Genomic DNA, 20,841 nt, shown 5'->3' on the forward strand with positions numbered 1-20,841 from the left:
GGACTGTCGTTCAGCTAAATGAAACGAACTGTAGTTTGTATGCAAGTCAGTTGCCGACGCGTGTAAAGGTTAGCGAAAACGTATTTACGTAGCTTCTCCGAAGAGTTTCACTAGGTATTCGTGTTTTCGTCACTCGGATAGAGTAAACCGAATGGGATAGTTCTGGAATTTGTTAGCAGTAGAAGGGAACAAGAAAGACAGACCTAGATCGACTGAAGAGGGAATGAAATACTTCATTTGGTCTCTCACGACTTTTCTAAGGAAAATCAGTAATCGCCTCTTGCACATTAATCCTGTCCTGACTGTGGTAGAAGAAGGGCGCGATTTTATAGTTTGTTCCGCGGTGTGATTGGCTGGCAAAGCTAGATAGATTTGCAGTCCAGTAATTGTGCGAGTTTTGTGAAAGCGTTTCAGAGATAACTCAGAGTGCTCAACGGCCAACAAAGCGATCGTCAATAGTGCTGCCTCAATTGGCCTCGCACCGCGGCTTTGTCTCGCGTCGCCAACCCTTGCCACGCTCTGGAATCAAAGCTTCCCGGTTGCCTATCGGTAGGGAGTTGCCTACGTCATCGGTGCACTTCGACTTACTTCCATTGACTGAGTTCGGCACGTGCATGAACTAGGAGTCGTCTGGGCACGTCACCATCACCGTATCGTGAAGTTTCAAGCGCAGCAGGAGAACATCAGCCGTCGTTGCATCGATAGCATCGGTCGGGCGAAAGCCCGCAAAACTCGCCAACGTAAGCGTGCAAAAAATGTTAGCAGCGAACCCACCCTTGCATGCAAGTGATAGCGCGATAGGCGAATAATCAATAGACCGCACTAGTCAGAGAGATAGGGGGGAACTAAAGTTTGTAAATATGTATTATAGAACTCTAGGTAAAACTAAACACTGAATAAATGTAGTATGTAATTTTCCACCCCCTTGTAGAGATAACGATGATTCAAAAGATGTGTTTTACTATTATGTTATGTATTATTATTATTCTCATCGTTATCTCTACACCCCTAAGCAAAGCTGAAGGTTGTTTCACGTTTCTTTCGTCATGTTTAGTCATTTTTTCGTTGAATTGGTTACTCGCCTTCTGTTGACTAATATTAGAACTGGCTCTTTTGGCCAGTATCTAGCCGAGCATTTCGAAACACCACAGGTGGTCCTCTTCGGAGGTGGCGCTTAAGCCATCCGTTCATTAAACCTACCGGGAACAAACAACAGCACCTCGGGGTCGCTACAAATAACAACATAGAATATAGAAAAAAAACAAATAAAGGCCTACACAATCTGATGTAATGGATAAAATGTAAATACCCCAATACGGAGAAAAGACTAATTTATAAGTAAAATTACATGTATTTTAAGAACTATTCAAAACTTATGATGATTTGTTTTTTTTTTGCTGAACATGAATATGCCATATCTCTACATTAAATAAATTAAACAAATATGTTAGTTTGTCTTTTGATAATTCAAAATAGCTATTATTAAAAGGTAATATACCCCGTCCCAGAAAGTCGATTCATGCATTTTCAAGAAATTTAATATCAACATAATATTCGATTTAAAAGAAATAAAATTTTAAAGATTCTGCGCCATCTCTAAATCATATACTCAGAATACATTTAGCACATTGTCGGTTTTGGAAATTCAAGATGGCCATTTTCATTGGCACCCTAATTTATATACATTAAAAAGTTAATTATAAACCAGAACTTAAATTTAACTATGTTAAAATAGGTTACAATCACTCCTTTGTTGATCTGTCTCATTTAACAGTGTGCAACGCGAACATGACACAAATGACAGTACAGCAGGAGTAGCATAATCGATAATCACAATGTGTATGCTCTCCACTGTCCGCTTGGTTTGCCGTCCGTCGCGTCGTACAGTAATGGAGCATTGATTATTTCACGGAATCGATTTAAATTGAATTAAAGTTTATCTTTTCCCGGTCCCAATTGTGTGTTCAAAGTGTAGTGTATCCTGTTTAAGTATATTTTATTGCGTTTATTCAATTTTTATACAATAAAAGCAGATTTTCTGCGTTGCCCTCCTTTGTGTTACCCAAGATGGAAGATGGTGATGCCAAATCGGGTAAAAATTCCCCCAAAACGGAGGATAAGTACGGCAACTGTTATTGGTGAGTTGATACAATTAGATTTAATACAGAAAATACAATTTTAGAACTTGTTTTGAGCAAATAAGTCAGAATTAAAAAAAAAGCTTATTATATTTGTGACATAACCTCAATCGCGAGTTGTTTACAATCATAAGACTCTCACTCTCACCGTTGCACTACCTTTCTTTTTTCTCTCTGTTTACACCATCCAGTGCAAAGGAGAGGAATCTCAATATTGTGGAGCTGTTGTGCGTAACGTGTAACCGTTGGTTTCATGAATCCTGCATAGGGTTTCAGCTGGGTCGGCTGGTTCCGTTCATAATGAATTACGTTTTCGTGTGTAAAAATTGCTCCGTTACGGGGTTGGAGAGTTTCCGAAAGACCCAAGCCACGATACCGCAGATGTGCATGACGGCCATCGCCAACCTGCAGCAAACGTCGATCAAGGACGGCAAACCGAAGGTAATGTTTAGCAAGGATCGGGACATCATTCCCTTCATGGATCACTACTGGGAATCGATGACGACCATGAGTCGCCGGTCAACGCAATCGTGGTACGCGACGGTGCAGAGGACGCTGCTGAAGGATATCAACTCGCTGTTTGCATACGAAGAGACCAGCGACGGGCAGATGTACGGGCTGGTAACGCCGGATTTAACCCAAATGAAGCCTAACTATGACGAGGCCACTGCACAAGGTGAGCTATTGTTTTTTTTTTTATGTTTCTATCAAGTCGAGCTGTCATGTTAAGGCAAGCAATTAGAGGTCTTGTCCATCTGAACAATTTTGCCGAAGACAACAACCTTCTATCTAGTCGAGCTGTCAAATTAAATCAAGCACTATAGCGCCGCCTTGTGAGGGCAATTTGAACTGACTTATCAATCATTGTCGCATTAATGGCCTAAACTTCTGTTAAAATTTCCGTACTCTATCGGAACTATTAATCTATCCTATTCAGAGAACTTTCTAAAATAGATCTTAGCATATATACAGGTCTTATAACAGGTTATAGTCCGAGTCGTTATCACTGGAAGCTGATTGGAAAACTTCAAGATGATGTATTCGCTTTTGTGGCATAGAAAAGGGAGACTCGGAACATTTGCTATGCCACTGTCCGGCAATTTTCAATAGAAGGCGTAAGTTCTTTGACAAGGGGCTGGTAGAACCATTTGGGCATTTGACATTTGGAGAACAACTCCCAGTACGGCAGTGCACTTTATTCGAAGCGTAATGCCTTGCTGGGATAATGCTATTAGTCAAACAATGGCGATCACTCCTAATCATAGTGATACGGCATCTTGATATACCTAAAAAAAAACATGCAGCCAGCCTGATGTCTTTTCACAATGAGATATTAACGAAAGAGAAAGTCGACGAAGAGAATCGATCAATGTTACTTAGGATCTAATGCAATGTTCAGCTTGATATATTCAAACCACTACTTAGTTGCAGTATGTATGCACCCAAAACTCTAAACGGCGCATAACACCCGTCGAAGTCGAACGCCGCGTCCCAACATTGAGCAATTACGGGACGCTGGAGTTGCCCAGAATTACGCGCAGCATCTGGAAGCTGCACTACCCACGGAAGAGCAACTTGGCGCAGCTACTCTTGAAGATGGCTGTAGGGGCATTCGTTCCGCCATAGGTAGTACTGCTGCAGCGACACTAGATACTGCGATCACGGACCAAAAAAATGACTGCTTGGTTTGACGGCGAATACAAACTGCTAGTAGAGGAGAAGAATGCTGCCACACCGCACGAGATTGAATGTGGAGCGATACAAGGAAGAAGCATCAACAGGAAGACCGAGATCGCGAGGCGATGGAAAATCTGTACCGCGTAAACGACACACGGAAGTTCTACGAAAAGCTAAATAGTTCGCCCAAAGGCTACGTGCCGCAAGCCGATATGTGCAAGGACTTGAACGGTAACGTTCTCGCGAACGAGTGTGAGGTGAATGAAAATTGGCACGGAAACAGACCTTGGATCACGCGTAGAAGACAACAGGTTACCGGCCCCTGATCTTGAAGAAGTTGAGGAGGAGATCGATCGGCTGAAAACAACAAAACAATTGGTGTAGATCAACTACCAAGTGAGCTATTAAAATACGATGGTGAAGCACTGGCTAGAGCGCTGCACTCTCCCAAATTCTATGCCGCTGCCTGTCACCATTTGCAAGAGAGTTCGATCTTCAGGAAGTCTATGCAACACTTCTTAGCTTCGCCGATGACATCGACATCATGGTACGGAACTTTGAGACGATGGCGGAAACATTCATCAGGTTGAAGGCTGAAGCTAGGCGGATTGGACTTGCCATCAACGCATCGAAGACGAAATACATGAAAAGAAGAGGTTCTAGGGAAGACGCATGTTAGCCTCCCACCTCGAGTTTAGATTGACGGTGACGAAATCGAGGTGGTCGACGGGTTCGTGTATCTGAGAAAACCATCCATCGTCCACATTGCGAAAATTGGGCGACTACGGTGGGCTGGGCACGCCGTGAGAATGCCGCACGACGACCCAATGAAAATGGTTCTCGAAAGCGACCCAACAGGAACAAGTAGAAGAGACGCGCAGCTGGCAAGGTTGATCGATCAAATAGAAGGCAACCTGCGGACGAGGCTGTTGAAGTGTAGCCATGGATCCCCGCATAAACGCGAACCATAAATTGACCTTACCTAAAATGGTTAAAAATTGTTTATAATCCCTGCTGAACTTCAACTGAAATGGTTATGGAACTTTACATGAACGTTTAATGATAAAGTTTCAACCTTATGTATTATGGTTTTTTGGAACTGGACCTTACAAATAATGGGTTGTTAAGAACCATTACCGTTCCAAATTCTTGTTTTCTCCATACATTTTCGGAAAGAGAACTATATTAGAACCTTTTAACTTATGGTTTGAGAACTTTAATGGTAATGGTTATGGTAGTCAGTAAGGTCCACGAATGGTTTTGTAACATCGATCAACTTTATGTGGAATATATCGCGAATTGGTTGCCTGTAATTTACTGATTACCAATTCACGATATATTCCACGTAAAGTTGAGCGATAATACAAAACCATTAATGGACCTTACTGACTACCATAACCATTACCATTAATGTTCTCAAATCATAAGTAAAAACGTTCTTATATAGTTCTCTTTCTGAAAATGTATGGAGAAAACAAGAATTTGGAATGGTAATGGTTCTTAACAACCCATTATTTGTAAGGTCCATTTCCAAAAAACCATAATACATAAGGTTGAAACTTTATCATTAAACGTTCATGTAAAGTTCCATAACCATTTCAGTTAAAGTTTAGCAGGGATTATAAACAATTTTTAACCATTTTAGGTAAGGTCAATTTATGGTTCGCGTTTATGCGGGTCGAGCAGAGTGGAAAAACCAGGAAAAATCAGGGAATATTATTTAGAAAAAATGAGTAGACACCTTGACAAAGCTGTACCGGAGATGAACCAGTGTTCGGCAGAAAATCTCCTAAATAAAGGAAATCTATCAACCTGCCAAATCTTATTAAATAATTTTATTCTATGATTCTATAACTCGATATCGAGTTAGTCATTGCAGACATTGAAATTATTCTTTACAGTTACAACTCAAAAGTTTTCTTAATAACTCGCTTGGATTAAAATTTCTCGGTGCGTTTGTAGTTGCTTTTGATGGCCAATACAATTTGTTACAGCACTGTATTGGACAAATTTCAAAAAATTGCTTCCCTTAGCAGTAGCAATTTGAAGAGAAAATCGTCGAAGAGAATCGATCTTTGTTTTTACGCCTTTATGCATGCTCACTGTTGAATTTCTCATCAATCAAATTTGAACTTGAAAAAAGTTGGACATGAAAGGGTTAACGATTTTAGTAATACACGCTATTCCGAAACTACCCAAATTTGGGTAAAATCCACCAAGATCGGTCTAAACCGAACCTACCCAAAAATGGGTAAATTATGTTGGCAGTGACAAGTTGACAAATGGACAACATTGACATAAATCCGATCGACTTTGTTCAATTCGACAGTGAGCATTCATAAGGGCGTATACGCGATGATCGATTCTCTTCATCGATTTTCTCTTTTATTAATAACTCGCTATATTTAACGTTTCTCGGTGCGTTTGTTGTTGCTTTTGAAAGCCAATACAACCTATTACAACTCTACATTGAACAAATTCTACAAAATTGTTTCGCTTAGCTGTAGCAATGCAAAGAGAAAAACGATGAAGAGAATCGATCATCGCGTATACGCCCTTATGCATGCTCACTGTCGAATTGTCAACTTGTCACTCCCAACATAGTTTACCCATTTTTGGGTAGGTTCAGTTTTGATCGATCTGGGAGGATTCTACCCAAATTTGGGTAGTTTTGAAATGAGAACGACCCAAATTTGAGTTTAGTTCACTCATAATCGCCAACAGTGCAGGAACTCAGGGATGAGTAAAATTTGTCTCATGTTTTCCCAGGTTTTCCAGGATTTTCCAGGGAAAAATTCCCGAATTTGAGAAAAGTAAAGATTGGGTTCACTCAGTCTATTGGTTCTACTCCGAGACTGAATAAAATTTTCGTTAATTTCCTCATTTTCCGGCAGATTTTTTAGGTTTTCCACAGGAAACCATGAGACAAATTTACTCATCGCTGAGTTCCTGCACTTTTGGCGATTATGAGTGAACTAAACTCAAATTTGAGTCGTTCTCATTCGCCGTGCGTGTAAGTTACTCTCAACTCTCTCTTTTTCTGAAATGCATTCAGCACTCTCTCTTCCACGCTCGGCATAATCATCATCATTATCGTCATCACCGTTGTCGCGTGTTTGTGTTTTGATGATGGAAAACAGTAATTCTCGACCATCATTTGAAAGAGGCGTACCAGCTTTTGTAAACAAAACATGTAATGCCATTTTCACGCTCGTGTATGCAAACCAACAACACCCTCGGGTTGAGGAAAATCTCCCTTTCCCGATAGTGTTGTTCGTTTGCGTAGGCGAGCTTTGATTTGCGCGAAATGGACATTACTTGGTTTGTTTACAAAGGTTGATACGCTCTTTTCAATTGTTAGTCGATAATTTTCGGCTCTTTCATCTGTGCACTGGCTGGTGGTAGTCAGCCGATCATGCGACGTCCGACGTCCGATTATTATTGCTTCGCTCGGCGCTTTTGCGACTGTTTCGCTGTTTCTGTTTGGGGAGTTCGTTTAGTTGCTGTTTGTGAAGAGATTGAAATAATTGAGTCGAGAGTCGCCACAGCATTCAGTTAAGAGGCACGGCAGGGTATTTTGCATTTGGTTTTCTCCTAATTGCGTTGTATTATTTTGCCTTGCAATTTCATCGTTAATTCGAAGCTAGCTTTTGTTTGTTTCTAAGAATAAGGGAAGAAGGAAGAAAATCGCTTTAAATGGTTGGTTAATAATCGAAAAGTGAGCAGAGGAGATTGGAAGTGAGGAAAATAGACACGTCCGCACGCACCGCACTAGGTGATACCGTTCCGGTGGTTGGTCAGCGGAAGAGAGTGCATCCGTTTATACAATAATTATACAAACATTGTTCTGGAAGAGAAGGTTCTGGTTATTTTTTGACGCACGCACACGACTGTTTGTTGTGTGTGATGGACTGATAAGGGAAGACTGGGTGTTGCATTATCCACTGTGTTGATACGGAGGTACAGAAGAAGACGGGAAGTACCCTGATCAAGTGTACGTGCATTTCACTGACCGGAAAATGGATGACAGTATGTTGGCATACTACGTACTAATTTACAAGCTCTCTAGTACGATCTTTTTCATCATTGCAGGTACTCAAAATTTGGCTAAGGCCGGTCGTCAGCAGAAGCGAAAGTTCCCCAACAGCGACCAGGGTGGAACGCTTGGGAAGAAAAGTCGTGTCGGAACGGAACTGGCACTGGTGAAACTTCCTGCTCACGGATACCCGCTGGAACATCCCTTCAACAAAGATGGCTATCGGTACATACTAGCCGAACCGGATCCACATGCTCCGTTTCGGCAGGAGTTTGATGAGAGTGCCGACTGGGCCGGAAAGCCAATTCCCGGGTGGTTGTATCGGGTCCTATCGCCGAATGCGGTTCTGGTAGCATTGCACGATCGGGCACCGCAGTTGAAAATTGCGGAGGATCGCCTATCGGTTACCGGCGAGAAGGGATACTGCATGGCTCGGGCCACACACTGTGAGTTGTTGTGAATTATTTCGTTACAAATTATTTCATAATTTTACCCACTTACTGCAGTTGTCACTCGTGGTTGCTGGTACTGGGAAGCAACGGTGGAGGATATGCCGGAAGGATCTGCCTGCCGGCTAGGGTGGGGTCAGGAATACGCCAATCTACAAGCACCGCTCGGGTACGACAAGTTTGGCTACTCATGGCGTTCACGCAAGGGAACTCGCTTTCATGAATCTCACGGAAAGCACTACTGTGATGGTGGATATGGAGTCGGCGATACACTGGGCTTTATGTTAGTGCTTCCGGACTCGAACCCCGCTGGACACATTCCTAGTACGTTCAAGGATCGACCATTGGTAAAGTTCAAGAGCCATCTGTACTACGAAGAGAAGGACAAGGTGACGGAAACGTTGAAGTCGTTGAAGGTGTTGCCGGGTAGCAAGATATACTTCTTCAAGAATGGCATCTGTCAGGGGGAGGCATTTACGGACGTGTACGGAGGGGCGTACTATCCAGCCATTTCGATTCACAAGAGTGCAACGGTTAGCATGAATTTCGGTCCGAATCTTAAGCATCCGGAAGTGGTGGAACAATTCAAGTGCAAGGCCGTAAGTATTTACTTTTATTTGTGGGTAATTTGACCAGTTTAATGTTTGAATTCGACTTTCCAAAGATGCACGAACGCGTGGAGGAGATGATTTGCGAGCAAACCATGGCGGATATGATGTATTTCACCGAGAACGACGGGAAACTTCGTCTGGATTCATATGGCATGTAAATAAAGCAACTGTTTCTGTAAGTAGCTAATTCAACCATTTATTCCGATCCGAACATTCACTTTCCGAATCCGCCGCGACAGTTGGGGCTCGGTTCCAGTTTGTACGATTCGTTCCACTGGGCGGGTGTTTTCGCTTCAATCGATAGGGCGTGTACAAAGTTGCCTTCCAGTTTCTCCCTGACGATTTCGTTTACCAAGCGGTGGCGCTGTTGGGAAAGTAAATTGTATAGGTATCGACGTCAATGTATAAAAAATGGGAGCTTCAGCAAACCTTGATCAAGGGAACTCCATCGAATTGGTCTGACACCACCAGCACCTTGAAGTGCGTTTCCGATCCCTTGGGAACGTTGTGCATGTAGGACTCGTTGACCACTTCCAGGTGAACCGGCGACAGTTTGCTGTTGAGGCCGTCTTGGATGGCTGTCTCTATTGGTTTCTCCTGTGTGCTCGCCATTCTGCCGTTTGTGTGCTGTGTTGTTGCTAGCCGGGGAAGGTTGGAGTTCAACGAGGCTGGAAATAAAGTTTCTATTTATTTGTTGGCCTATAGGGGTTTACAGGTTTCATTGCAAGACATTCAAAATATGTAACGTTGTAGTTGACATTGTCGATCGATGACCACACCCGGCATCCACTTCGGTTGAATATTGGGTGTTGACTGCTGACAAGCTGGTACGGTAGGGGAATGTCCAAACATCTTTTGTTCGAGGGACTTTCCACCTACCACGGCGGACGGTGTTGATATATAATAGATGTGGAGTACCGCTGCTGCTTATGCAGTTGATGTTTCTCATGCCTCAATTATTTTCTTCAATGAACGCTTGACGGTGTCCACAAATCGTTAGATTGCGGATGATACGGCGATGCGCGGAAATGAACGACTCCTAACTCATCGCTGATAGTTTGCAGAACTCGGCACTTACGAATTGGCTTTCGTTGCCTGTTACAATTTCCATTGGTATACCGAAGCGGGCGAAACATTCACAGAGGAAAGCGCTTGTAGTTGAGCTGGTCGGCGATCGCTGCTACACAATTTCTGGTCATTTCGTGTATGACTCCACAACGACCAGATAATAGAATCCATCTAATGGACAGCAGCAAACTCCAGATGAAGGCGTGACCACTGACCATCAGCATTCAACCAGGGTTTGTTTGTTGGCTTACAGTGGAAACTTAGCAGCGCTGGCAAAGGTTGAACATAGGCGGACGTAATTAGCAATGGCCAGAAAAGGATGCCTTGAGCAATCGTTTTCGCTCGTTAGGTTCTGGGATGTCCATCATGAATCAGCTTCAGCATACGTTTTTGGAAAGACGCGGGAACTACGACTCAATCCAGCATCATCATCACGCAGCCACCTACCAATGAATAGGACTTTCGATGATTGATCTCTCAAATACCCTCGTTGCGCTCGCGTCATCAATTGCTGTAGCATCTCGCATCATCTCGAAAATGACAAGAAGTTTTACTAGAGCGTCTTGCAAACTAGAACTGACATCAGCTTCAACGCGATTACTGCTTCTTCTTCTGGCTTCTCGTGGTCGTTGGTAAGGCAGAACGTTTTCGCAGCCAACATTTTGCGTTTTATTTTATTTTATTTTTTTATTTATTTACATCAACAGGCTGGATGAAGCCCCAATGATTTAAACCTTATCAACTATGGAAAAAAAAAATACATTCAAGCATGGTCATAACATAAAAAAAAACATTAAAAAACGTATATCTTATAGTCAATATCTTAACTCCTGTTGGCGAAAAACAGAAGAAAACTTTCGACGAAGCGCATCACGGGAAAGATGAAAGTCAAAAACAGATGCAACTCTGTTGAATGTTCTCTGCAGTCCGCAAATCGCACCGTACGCTCCATAATTTGTGCGACGTAGAGGCAGTCTTAGCATAAGGTTATTACGAAGCGGTCGGGGTTGAACATTCAGGTCAATTTGCCTCAGGATAGCCTCACAATCTGTCCTTCCTTGTAGGATATCGGCCACGGTAAGGGCTCTGTTTGTGTCTCTTCTAGTCCGGAGAAGTTCTAGGTCGATAAGTTGACAACGGCTTTCGTAGCTTGGTAATCGAAACGGATCGTTCCAAGGCAATCTACGCAACGCAAAACGAAGAAAGCGACGTTGAACAGATTCAATTCAAAAATTGTTGCACAGCTAAGCACGTGCTTTTTTGTTATTTTGCGTTTTAACGAGGTTGAAAACGTTTTTGAAATAGACATTTTTTTAAAAAACCATTGAATGTGAGTCATGAAGTATTTCCAGAGCTTCCAACTGAACACTGATTATCATGTAACAATGATCAGCGGTGCCGGTGGTGTACTGGTAAGCGTGACTGCCTCTCACCCCCAAAGGGCCTGTGCTCAATCCCAGTCGGCGCCGTTGGGATTTTCGGAGGCATAAAATCTCTGATCACGCCTTCCTTTTCGGAAGGGAAGTAAAGCCGTTGTTACCCGGTCCATGAGTTTGTCCAGGATCCAGTGTCCTCCCTGGCGTCGGTAGCATTGGTACTCAGTACGGAAAACAGATCGATATTTTTTTCGATCCCATTTACTTCCATCTCGATGCAGGGTTGCTTCCACTCACTTGCTATAAAAAATGATTTTCTGAATTTTGAAATCATTCGCTGTTATAATAATATGTTGTACTTGTTTGTTTCAAGAAGAGGATAAAAGGCAAGTGTTTGACTCATAAAACCTGTCAGTTTTGCTACCAGAGTGTTACAATAAGCGATTTTATGATTCGTGAGCGTTCACTCAGAGTGAGCGCTCGCGAGTCGTAAAATTGCTGACTGTGACTATCTGAAAGCGAATTTGACAGATTTGATGTGTCAAACACTTGCCTTTCAACCTCTTCTTGTATCTAACAAGTACAAAATATGATTATAACATCTAATGATTTCAAAATTCAGAAAATCATGTTTTTATAGCAAGTGAGTGGAAGCAGCCTGTCTCGATGTTTAAATTAAGATTTGAAGCAAAATGATCACTTCACTGTTGAACACTTAAATATCAAATTGGCACCTCGCCCTCATACAAAGTATCACCGAGTACTGAAACAAAATCCATTGGCAAAAATACTGTATTGCTGGTTTAAATTAAATACCCTCACCAGTAGATTTTCGCAGAAAACATTTTCTTTTCATTTTACTATTATTTATATCAAAATTACTATGCATTTTGAGCAAGCATAGTAGTTTTGCCAAAATCATAGTAAATTTATTAACATTCATAGTCAACTATACTGAATTCATAGTAGATTTAACGGTAATAAGCGTGGTCATATTGAGAATAAGTGTTTTCTGCAAAATAGTATTCCTAACTATGGTCCTTGTTTCAATGAGGGGCGCTAAAGTAATTTTTTTAAAAATAGTTGCAGTGTACCAAAATTGATGGAATTTTGGATTTCGGTTCCATTTGACATGCAGATTATGAATATACAATTACCTCAATACCCTTAAAGAACTCAATTGGGTGGTGTGCAACAATTGGCAAATTACCCTATATATCCGAGGTATTTGATAAAGATCAGAAGAATTCAAATTTCCTGTTTGGAACTTTTTAAACATTACATCCATTTTCGTTCTGTTAGCCAAACTCACCTCGTACACTTGAAATTATGTTCATAATCTGTTTAGTTTAAATGTTTATTATCAATCTTCGCGAATTTACTGATCACTGCACTCCGAATGAAAACAAAATTCTGCAGCAACAATAGAAAAGAGCCCATGAGCATTTGAATACAAACCGTTCTAAAGTACTTTCCTCACGAATAGCAAGCTGTCCACGCAAATCAACAGCACAATCGGGTAGGGAAAAGCTTTCCCTACACGATGATGCTGTTGGTTTGCGTGGGCGACCTTCGATTTGTGAGGGAAGGGCTTTAGAACGGTTTGTACCCCAATGCTGATGGGCCCTTTTCTATTGTTGTTCCAGAAATGTAATGTCGAGCTTATCGTTTTCCCTTCCACAAAACGTCAAATTAATCCGCGGACAACCTGTTCACCGCCAAAGACACTACCACCCCACCACACATCAATCTGTCAAACACTGGAAGCCGTCATCGATCGAGTGTAAAATATCTTTCGTCAAGCGCGTCTCGAAGGTATAAACAAACATATTTTTCTTCAGAATATTGCCCGGAAATCGTTAACTTCTCGCTGAATTCCAGTATCCTAGCTAGCGCACCGCCACCATGGGACGTCGAAAATCGAAAAGAAAGCCCCCGCCGAAGCGGAAGAACATCGAACCGCTGGACCAACAGTTCAACTGCCCCTTCTGCAATCACGAAAAGTCCTGCGAAGTCAAGATGGACAAGAGTCGAAATTCGGCGCGGATTACCTGCCGGGTGTGCATGGAGGACTACCAGACGACAATCAACTTCCTATCGGAACCGGTGGACGTCTACAACGATTGGGTGGACGCATGCGAAACCGCCAACTAAATCTCTGCATTTGGGGGGAGAAGGGTGCGTGTGGACGCAGATCAGGCATAATTTTCGATTAGAATGTAAAATGTCGATTATTTATATCACTTAACCTCTAGTAGAACTGAACACACTTAGGTTTAACGAACGCATTCTGAATGAGAAGATAATTTTCATTAATTTTACTTTGTAAGATTATTTCAAGGAATATTTTGAAATAAAACCAACAGGTACAGATGGTCAATAAACTTGTTTTGATTTATGAAAAGTATCTTCATATGAGCTCAACATATGAGTAGGTTAATTGTACATTCAGACTAACGCTGAAATCTCACCTAATATACACCCTTATTCTTATTAATAATTTGTTTTAGTATGGAAAATACGGTTCGAACGAAAACAAGAATATGGCTGTCTAGCAATGAGCACTCATATGGCAAATTTTCACCGGAAATCATATATAAGACATTTGATATGAAGATAGCCTATATTACATGATATATCACCTCTGAACGCACTGTAAGTTTCGGGATCCAGGATCTACTTAGTGGAAGCTCGGTCCGTTTAGAACTTGTACGGTTTATCAGATTGAAATTGATATAAAGGAGAATTTGATGGTATATGTACTTCATCTTCTATAAATAATATTAGAATATATTTTCTAGAAGAAGCAAACCAATCCCACCAAGGTGGTCATACTTTAAAAAAGGCCTGATAGGACTAGTAACTGTAAATAATAATTAAAATCTCAAATGAACTAAAGTTGAAAAGACGCATCTGTGTCACTTGAAAGATTCATAAATGTAAAAAATTCATAAATGTAAACCACACAAACACAAGAAATAAAGATCATTTTAAGTAAGTAAGTTTTCTAGAAGCGGTATTCTGTACAACTCTTGTTAACAGTATGATGAAAAAATACGGTACAAATCTAAACTAAAACGATAAATTGAAATATTTCGGTAGTGATGATAACCACCGAGCCCGTCACTGAAAAGATGAGAAAGTGTTAAATAACTTGCATGCAACAATAAATTGTGCACATAAATGGGACTGTTTGACTCACGGCTCGTTCAAATATTGCATAACGCTCAAGGTTGTGAGAGGGGTATTTCGTTTTTGTTAAAAATTGTTACAGTTTTTGTTACACATTGTTACGCAAATGAAACCGAAATCTAAAATTTCATCAATTGGGTTGTTTAATTTCGAAAAAAAACCGGTTTTTATACATCATCTGAAACCCTAATAAATCTATATTAAAACGAACGATAACCCAAATGATAAAACTATTCCACAAATGGTTTGGAATATAACAATTTTACTAGGAAGAGCTTCATTTATGAATACAACGATATTTTTATCTTTTGATGCAGCAGCAATGTATAGTGCGCTAGGTGATGTTGAGAGGAAATGTTATCCATACCGTTCGCTTACATCGAGGTTTACATCATATTAACGATTTTCAAAACTCAAAATACTGCATATTTTATTCCACACTAGCTGAGTGTGCCCGGTCTTGCTCGGGATTCAATATTAGCTTGAGTTTATGCGCCGATTTAAAAAAAAGCATGCTATATTGTACGTAGCCCCCCCCCCCCCCTATTATCTAAGGGGCTACCCCCTATGATTATCTCCTTATACCCCCACACTCGCCCCCACATGCCTATTTTGGTTCCATTTGCTTGATTAGTTCTCGAGTTATGCAGAAATTTCTGTTTCATTTGTATGGGGGCCCCCCCTTATCCCCCCCGAAAACTTTGGTGACTAACCTGCTATTTCAATTTTTCAGTGTACCACATGGCAACACCACTACTACTGGATTGTACCACATGGCAACACTACTACTGGATTGTACTAGTATTTTCACCAAATGTATTAGAATGTTTTAGTTCTATCTCTATCACTCTACTCAAACCTGAAATGCATAAAAAAATGACAAAATGATACACTCTTTACACACTGTCAAAGAATCATTATACACAAAATCAACTTTGTTCAAATCAAAACAAAAAAACTAACCCATCTGGTGGATGATGGCACAAGCTTCCAAGAAAATTCTTACAGTGAACCACATTATTTTAATGGATTTCTTCGCCAGTTAGTCGTCTGTCACTTCGTTTGTGATACGAGTGCAATCTTAAAATGCTTTTATTTTGAAAATGCTGTAAAGCTGTAAATCAGTTCAGATCTTTAGAAAATCGTAAAATAAGACCACTTCCAATGGAAATTGTAATATCTATTGTAATATCTCTATCTTCTATCTTCTATCTTCTATCTTCTATCTTCTTCTTCTATATATATAAAAATGAATTTCTGTCTGTCTGTCTGTCTGTCTGTCTGACCCTTATAGACTCGGAAACTACTGAACCGATTGGCGTGAAAATTTGTATACAGGGGTTTTTAGGGGCCGTGGAAGGTTCTTATGATGGTTCGAGACCGCGGAAGTCTATGTTTACACCTAAAAATCTGAAAAGAAATTATGTTTTCTGTATTATATGTCTATTGAGTAGTCTTGAAGTTTTCTACTAACGTAGCACTAACCAGATTTAAATAAAATGCTCCATTCACAAAATAAAAGCATTTTAAGATTGCACTCGTATACTTCCCCGTGGAAATTTTTGAAACCAACATCACTTTCATAGTTCTTCTATTCTCCACGAGAGCCAACTTTGATTTGCCAATTGGATTCGCCTATACGCCTTTTGAATTGGCAAATCAAAGTTGGCACTCGTGGAGAATAGAAGAACTATAACAGTGATGATGGTTTCAAAATTTTCCACGGGGAAGTATACGAATGCAATCTTAAAATGCTTTTATTTTGCAAATGGAACATTTTATTTAAATCTGGTTGCTGCTACAGTGGTAGAAAAGTTCAAATCTATGTGTACACCTAAAAATCTGAAAAGAAATTAATTTTTCTGTATTATTTGTCTATTGAGTAGTCCTTAAGTTTTCTACTAACATAGCATCAACCAGATTTAAATAAAATGTTCCATTTGCAAAATAAAAGCTTTTTAAGATTGCACTCGTATACCTCACCGTGTAAAATTTTGAAACCATCATCACTCTCATAGTTCTTCTATTCTCCACGAGTGCCAACTTTGATTTGCCAATAGAAACTATGCGATCGATTCAACCTCTGATGCGAGCTCTGATGGTGAATAGAGAAACGCCACAAAACAATGATGATGCCAGGAATATTTGAGATCGAAATGGATGTAAGTGGATGTAATGTCGGCCTATATTCCGCTACCCAACAAAAAATTTGAGTTGATTAACAGCTTAATAAGCCATTTTTTAGCTGAAGATTATAGCTTATTTTTGCCTAAATAAGCTCGTATTAAACATTCAATGTTTGTTGGGTAATTTAGGCCCTTACCTAAATTCATCTTCATTAGTACTGTCCCAATGACACGTTCATCTAGATCAAATTGATAAATAGTAGATTTTTAACGATGGGCCCAATCTTAGATCCATAGGCCAACATTAGAGCCATTTCCCGTATCTGTTATTTATTTATTTATTGTTACTTCAATTAAATACAACATTTATTAGTGAGATAAAACAATTCTGAATCGGAACGTTTTATTTAGTTTTATGCTCGGTTTTATGGTAATACAAATGATTGCACTGCAAGCAAAACAGTAAAATATGACAAAAGTTATACCAACAATCAATACGAAACTAACGATTTTAAATTGGCTCACTACTTGACTAGCCTATTGGTCCCAAGCAAATCAATTAACTTACCCCATTCTAGTCAAAATTCTAGTACTACACTCTGTTTGTTTTGATTCGCTATGAAAGTTTGACAGATAAAATGAGGGGTTAGTGGATTTTCCTATGTTTCGAGGGGTGAATCGATTAGCTTGGGACCGAAGAGAGTACCAGAGCTGAGCCAAAAAGTTGAGCACGTTTCTTCGGGACCTACTAGCACAAACGAAAACTTTGGTGACTAACCTTCTATTGCAATTTTTCAGTGTACCACATGGCAACACCACTACTACTGGATTGTACCACATGGCAACACTACTATTGGATTGAACTAGCATTTTCACCAAATGTACTAGAATATTTTGTTTCTATCTCTTTCACTCTACTCAAAACTGAAATGCATAAAAAATTGACAAAATGATACGCCACAGGATACGCACTCTTTGCACACTGTCAAAGAATCATTGTACACAAAATCAACTTTGTTCAAATCAAAACAAAAAAACTAACCCATCTGGTGGATGATGGCACAAGCTTCCAAGAAAATTCTATTACAGTGAACCACATTATTTTAATGGATTTCTTCGCCAGTAAGTCGTCTGTCACTTCGTTTGTGCTTCAATCATGTCGAAAATCTCATTTAATTTTTATGGCCACAAAAATAAACGAATGCAGTAAAAGCAGCGTAATGTCAGTTCATGCACTGTATTAATGATAATTTTTTCCTTTTTGGCTAGAAATTTTACACCATATTTTTGACACGATTGAAGTGCATCCACTTTGATGTGATATTCAAATTAATTTTTTGCTGTGTACCAATAATGTTATTTTTGTATTCTTACTTGATTTTATGAGTCCCACAATGGGTTTTAGTTCAAGTAAGATTCTGGCCACCCATAATTTGTGCAGGTGTGGCCAATGTAGTCCTGGATACTGTAAAATCTGGTCCACTTAGAATCCGGACACATAACATCAGGTGTTTCTCGTGATTGATTTGACGTAAGAAAATTGTAATTTAGTCAAAATGAAGGTATTTTATTGTGTGAGTCTTCCATTGCCATTTTGATGCTGAGATCTAAATCGATGTGAAAAAATCGTGTATTCCTTAAAAAAAACTTATTTTAAACTAAACAAGCTGAACTTTGCTTCATCGGAGTGTCGCCTAGTTCGAGATCAAGAGCACATTGCTCTCCAAACCTTGTGTTCACAATCCCTACCCTGCCATCCATTTATTACAATTTGTTACCCCTAACCTCGAGATAGCCGCGAGTAATCGGCCCCCGCTTTACTAACGTTAGTTTTAAGTAATTTTGTTATCTAAACAATGAATATCGGCTCCGCAAAGCTACAGCAAATAAGCCTGGAAAAATAAACGAATTATTAAAAAAAAAGCTGAACTTTGATTACAGTAAACAGGATTTGACTTAATTGGTTACAAGATGGAATTTTGCGAAATTCTGACCAGATAGAAAGTTACTGTCTTCGGCAAAGTTGTTCAGGAGATCATAACCTTTTTGCTGGTGGTGAATTATCTCGAGATCCTGACCAGATAGAAAGTTACTGTCTTGGGTAAAGTTGTTCAGGAGATCAAAGCCTATTACTTGGTATACCATAGTTCAGAATTTCCTAGCTTCGCGGCGCTTATAAACACGTGAAATTCTCGCATATAAAAATTCTCGAGATCCTGACCAGATATAAAGTTACTGTCTTCGGCAAAGTTGTTCCTTAGATCATAAAGTTTTCGCTAGTGAACAGTAGTTCAAAATATTCTCATTACGTGACACTAGTATACACGTTAAATTCTTACATATATAACATCTCGAGGTCCTGATCAGCTAGAAAGTTACCGTATTCGGCAGAGCTGCAGAGTTGGGGAAAAAACCGGTTGCGTACCGGTGTGGTTCACCAAAGCACAACACGTGTTCTCAACTGCTACACACCGTGTTTGGTTTAGATGCTGGTTGTGTTTCCATCGAAGCTTGTAAACCAACGCGTGTTTCGTTTACACGACACTTCGGTTTATGTTTGGTTTTCATTTACTGGTAAACGAGATTGGTATGTAAAAAATGAAAAACTCAAAACCGAACCAAGGTTGTGTATACACACTAAGATTTTTTTACAGTATACTGTAATTTTTTACCGAATATGGAACAGCTGAACATTCGGTAATCTATTCGGTATTTTTTGTTTTACAGTGCGTTCTGTAAATTTGACTTCGGTCATATGAGCTGTCAAAATTTACTGAAACGCATTGCAAATTTAACTGAATGATTGGTAAAATGAACAAAAAAGCGTTCTGTCAGATTTTTACCGAAATTCAGTAAAAAAATTACTGGTTTGATTTTAAAATTTACAATTTGTTCAGCAAAAACTACCGATTAAATTGTAGCTGGTTTTTATCGATTTTCCTTTCTTTTCTTTTTCAAATTTGGGGTGAATAATAATATGGTTCATTTGAATTGTTTTTTTTTACATTTATTAATCCATGATGATTTTAATCAGTTTTTAAACTTTATTAGTTTCAAAATTTCTTCATTGTTTCGATCAATTGATGCTTCTCATAAATTTCTCCCCCGTGGTAGTAAGGTTTCCTACGCCTTGAAAAATTGCAGAGAGAAACAAGAAAAATTGCTTGTCTTCTGGCTTGCAGCTTATATTGAAAGCAGCGAAGCACTCACACAGCACTGGGAAACAATACTTGGCATCTTTCTTGATGGATGCAGACCATCCATTCCATGCAATTCATCCCTCCGAAGTATTAAATTTCCTTTTAGGTATAAAAGTGGGACTTCACCGTTTGGCACCGTGTTGAAATCATTCTGAAGATCCATCTACAAAGTACAATGAAAAAAAAATGTTTTTTTATTTTTACTTGCGGAAAAGATCTCTTGCTCCTCCATCAAGAGCTCCAATTTGTTTTAATATGTCTTCCATTTTTTAACACTTACTATAACTGCGCACTTTAACTACGGAGAACTGCGCAATATTCAATTTTAAAATGGCGGAAAAATGTTGAGTTTGGCAGTATAGACAATTTACAAACCGTTCGGTACTTTGTACAGTCTGGTTTGTAAAAGACTTTTTTTACAGTACATTCGTCAATTTTTGACAGTATTGCGGGATTTCAGGCATTTACAGTTTCGATCAGTAATGTTTATATACAGTTTTCGGTAATTTTCTGCAAATTACAGAAATGCAGTTTTTTTTTATTGCTGGAAAGTGGTAAAACATCAAATTTTACCAAACATTCGGTAAAAATGACATTTTACAGACCAAATTCAGCAAAAAAAAGTACCGAACAAAATTTAAGAATTTTGGTGTGATAGGGTTGTGTTTTCGGGTTGATATTTTATGGACGTGCAAGTGGTGCCAGATTTTTTTTACATTTCAAATAATTATTTTAAAATTATCTCAAAACATCTTACCCATACCAACAATTTAAGACCGCCACCATTTCAAAATCCAAGATGGCGACCGTCGGTTAGGGATAATACTGTCAAATACCCCACAATATGGGTATTTTTGGAATCGGGATGACGTGTAGGGACCGGAAATCGATGTCTGACGCCATTTTGAAATATAAGATGGCGGCTTCCGGATAGAGAAAAGCTGGGAAATACTGTCAAATACCCCACA

At 39.6% G+C, this 20,841-nt stretch overlaps 3 protein-coding genes across 4 annotated transcripts; 2 read left to right on the forward strand and 1 right to left on the reverse strand.

Annotated features, from left to right (window-relative positions):
• The first annotated feature begins 1,854 nt into the window (after positions 1-1,854).
• On the forward strand, positions 1,855-9,081 carry ash2 (Set1/Ash2 histone methyltransferase complex subunit ash2). 2 transcript variants are annotated; one of them, XM_065227112.1, is made up of 5 exons: positions 1,855-2,138; positions 2,330-2,814; positions 7,908-8,297; positions 8,358-8,899; positions 8,965-9,081. In XM_065227112.1, exons 1-5 carry the CDS (start codon positions 2,068-2,070, stop codon positions 9,067-9,069), a joined length of 1,593 nt encoding a protein of 530 aa, XP_065083184.1. In that variant the 5' UTR covers positions 1,855-2,067; the 3' UTR covers positions 9,070-9,081. The 2 variants fall into 2 exon arrangements, with proteins under 2 accessions (XP_065083184.1, XP_065083185.1); XM_065227113.1 differs by lacking the exons at positions 1,855-2,138; positions 2,330-2,814 and adding an exon at positions 7,495-7,844.
• LOC135705401 (bolA-like protein DDB_G0274169) lies at positions 9,082-12,768 on the reverse strand. The gene is made up of 3 exons (XM_065227133.1): positions 12,668-12,768; positions 9,341-9,579; positions 9,082-9,275 (listed from the first exon to the last, which is right to left on the reverse strand). Exons 1-3 carry the CDS (start codon positions 12,690-12,692, stop codon positions 9,126-9,128), a joined length of 414 nt encoding a protein of 137 aa, XP_065083205.1. The 5' UTR covers positions 12,693-12,768; the 3' UTR covers positions 9,082-9,125.
• Positions 12,769-13,116: 348 nt separating this feature from the next.
• LOC135705423 (transcription elongation factor 1 homolog) lies at positions 13,117-13,725 on the forward strand. Its single transcript, XM_065227157.1, has 2 exons — positions 13,117-13,170; positions 13,237-13,725. The coding sequence occupies exon 2, from the start codon at positions 13,261-13,263 to the stop codon at positions 13,507-13,509; it is 249 nt and encodes an 82-aa protein (XP_065083229.1). The 5' UTR covers positions 13,117-13,170; positions 13,237-13,260; the 3' UTR covers positions 13,510-13,725.
• The last annotated feature ends 7,116 nt before the right edge of the window (positions 13,726-20,841 follow it).

This window comes from Ochlerotatus camptorhynchus, unplaced genomic scaffold (genome assembly GCF_037179485.1).
Source record: "Ochlerotatus camptorhynchus isolate MF236.1 unplaced genomic scaffold, CSIRO-AGI_Acam_v1.1 ptg000266l, whole genome shotgun sequence".
Classification (NCBI taxonomy): domain Eukaryota; kingdom Metazoa; phylum Arthropoda; class Insecta; order Diptera; family Culicidae; genus Ochlerotatus; species Ochlerotatus camptorhynchus.

Excerpts from the sequence above, each read along its gene's own strand:
- ash2 (XM_065227112.1), top strand. The coding sequence starts at position 2,068 with ATGGAAGATGGTGATGCCAAATCGGGTAAAAATTCCCCCAAAACGGAG. Across the intron at positions 2,815-7,907 it reads TGACGAGGCCACTGCACAAG|GTACTCAAAATTTGGCTAAG; the intron begins GTGAGCTATTGT and ends TCATCATTGCAG. Across the intron at positions 8,298-8,357 it reads CATGGCTCGGGCCACACACT|TTGTCACTCGTGGTTGCTGG; the intron begins GTGAGTTGTTGT and ends CACTTACTGCAG.
- LOC135705401 (XM_065227133.1), bottom strand. The coding sequence starts at position 12,692 with ATGAACATAATTTCAAGTGTACGAG. Across the intron at positions 9,580-12,667 it reads CATAATTTCAAGTGTACGAG|CCTCGTTGAACTCCAACCTT; the intron begins GTGAGTTTGGCT and ends CTTTATTTCCAG. Across the intron at positions 9,276-9,340 it reads ATGGAGTTCCCTTGATCAAG|CGCCACCGCTTGGTAAACGA; the intron begins GTTTGCTGAAGC and ends CTTTCCCAACAG.
- LOC135705423 (XM_065227157.1), top strand. The coding sequence starts at position 13,261 with ATGGGACGTCGAAAATCGAAAAGAAAGCCCCCGCCGAAGCGGAAGAAC.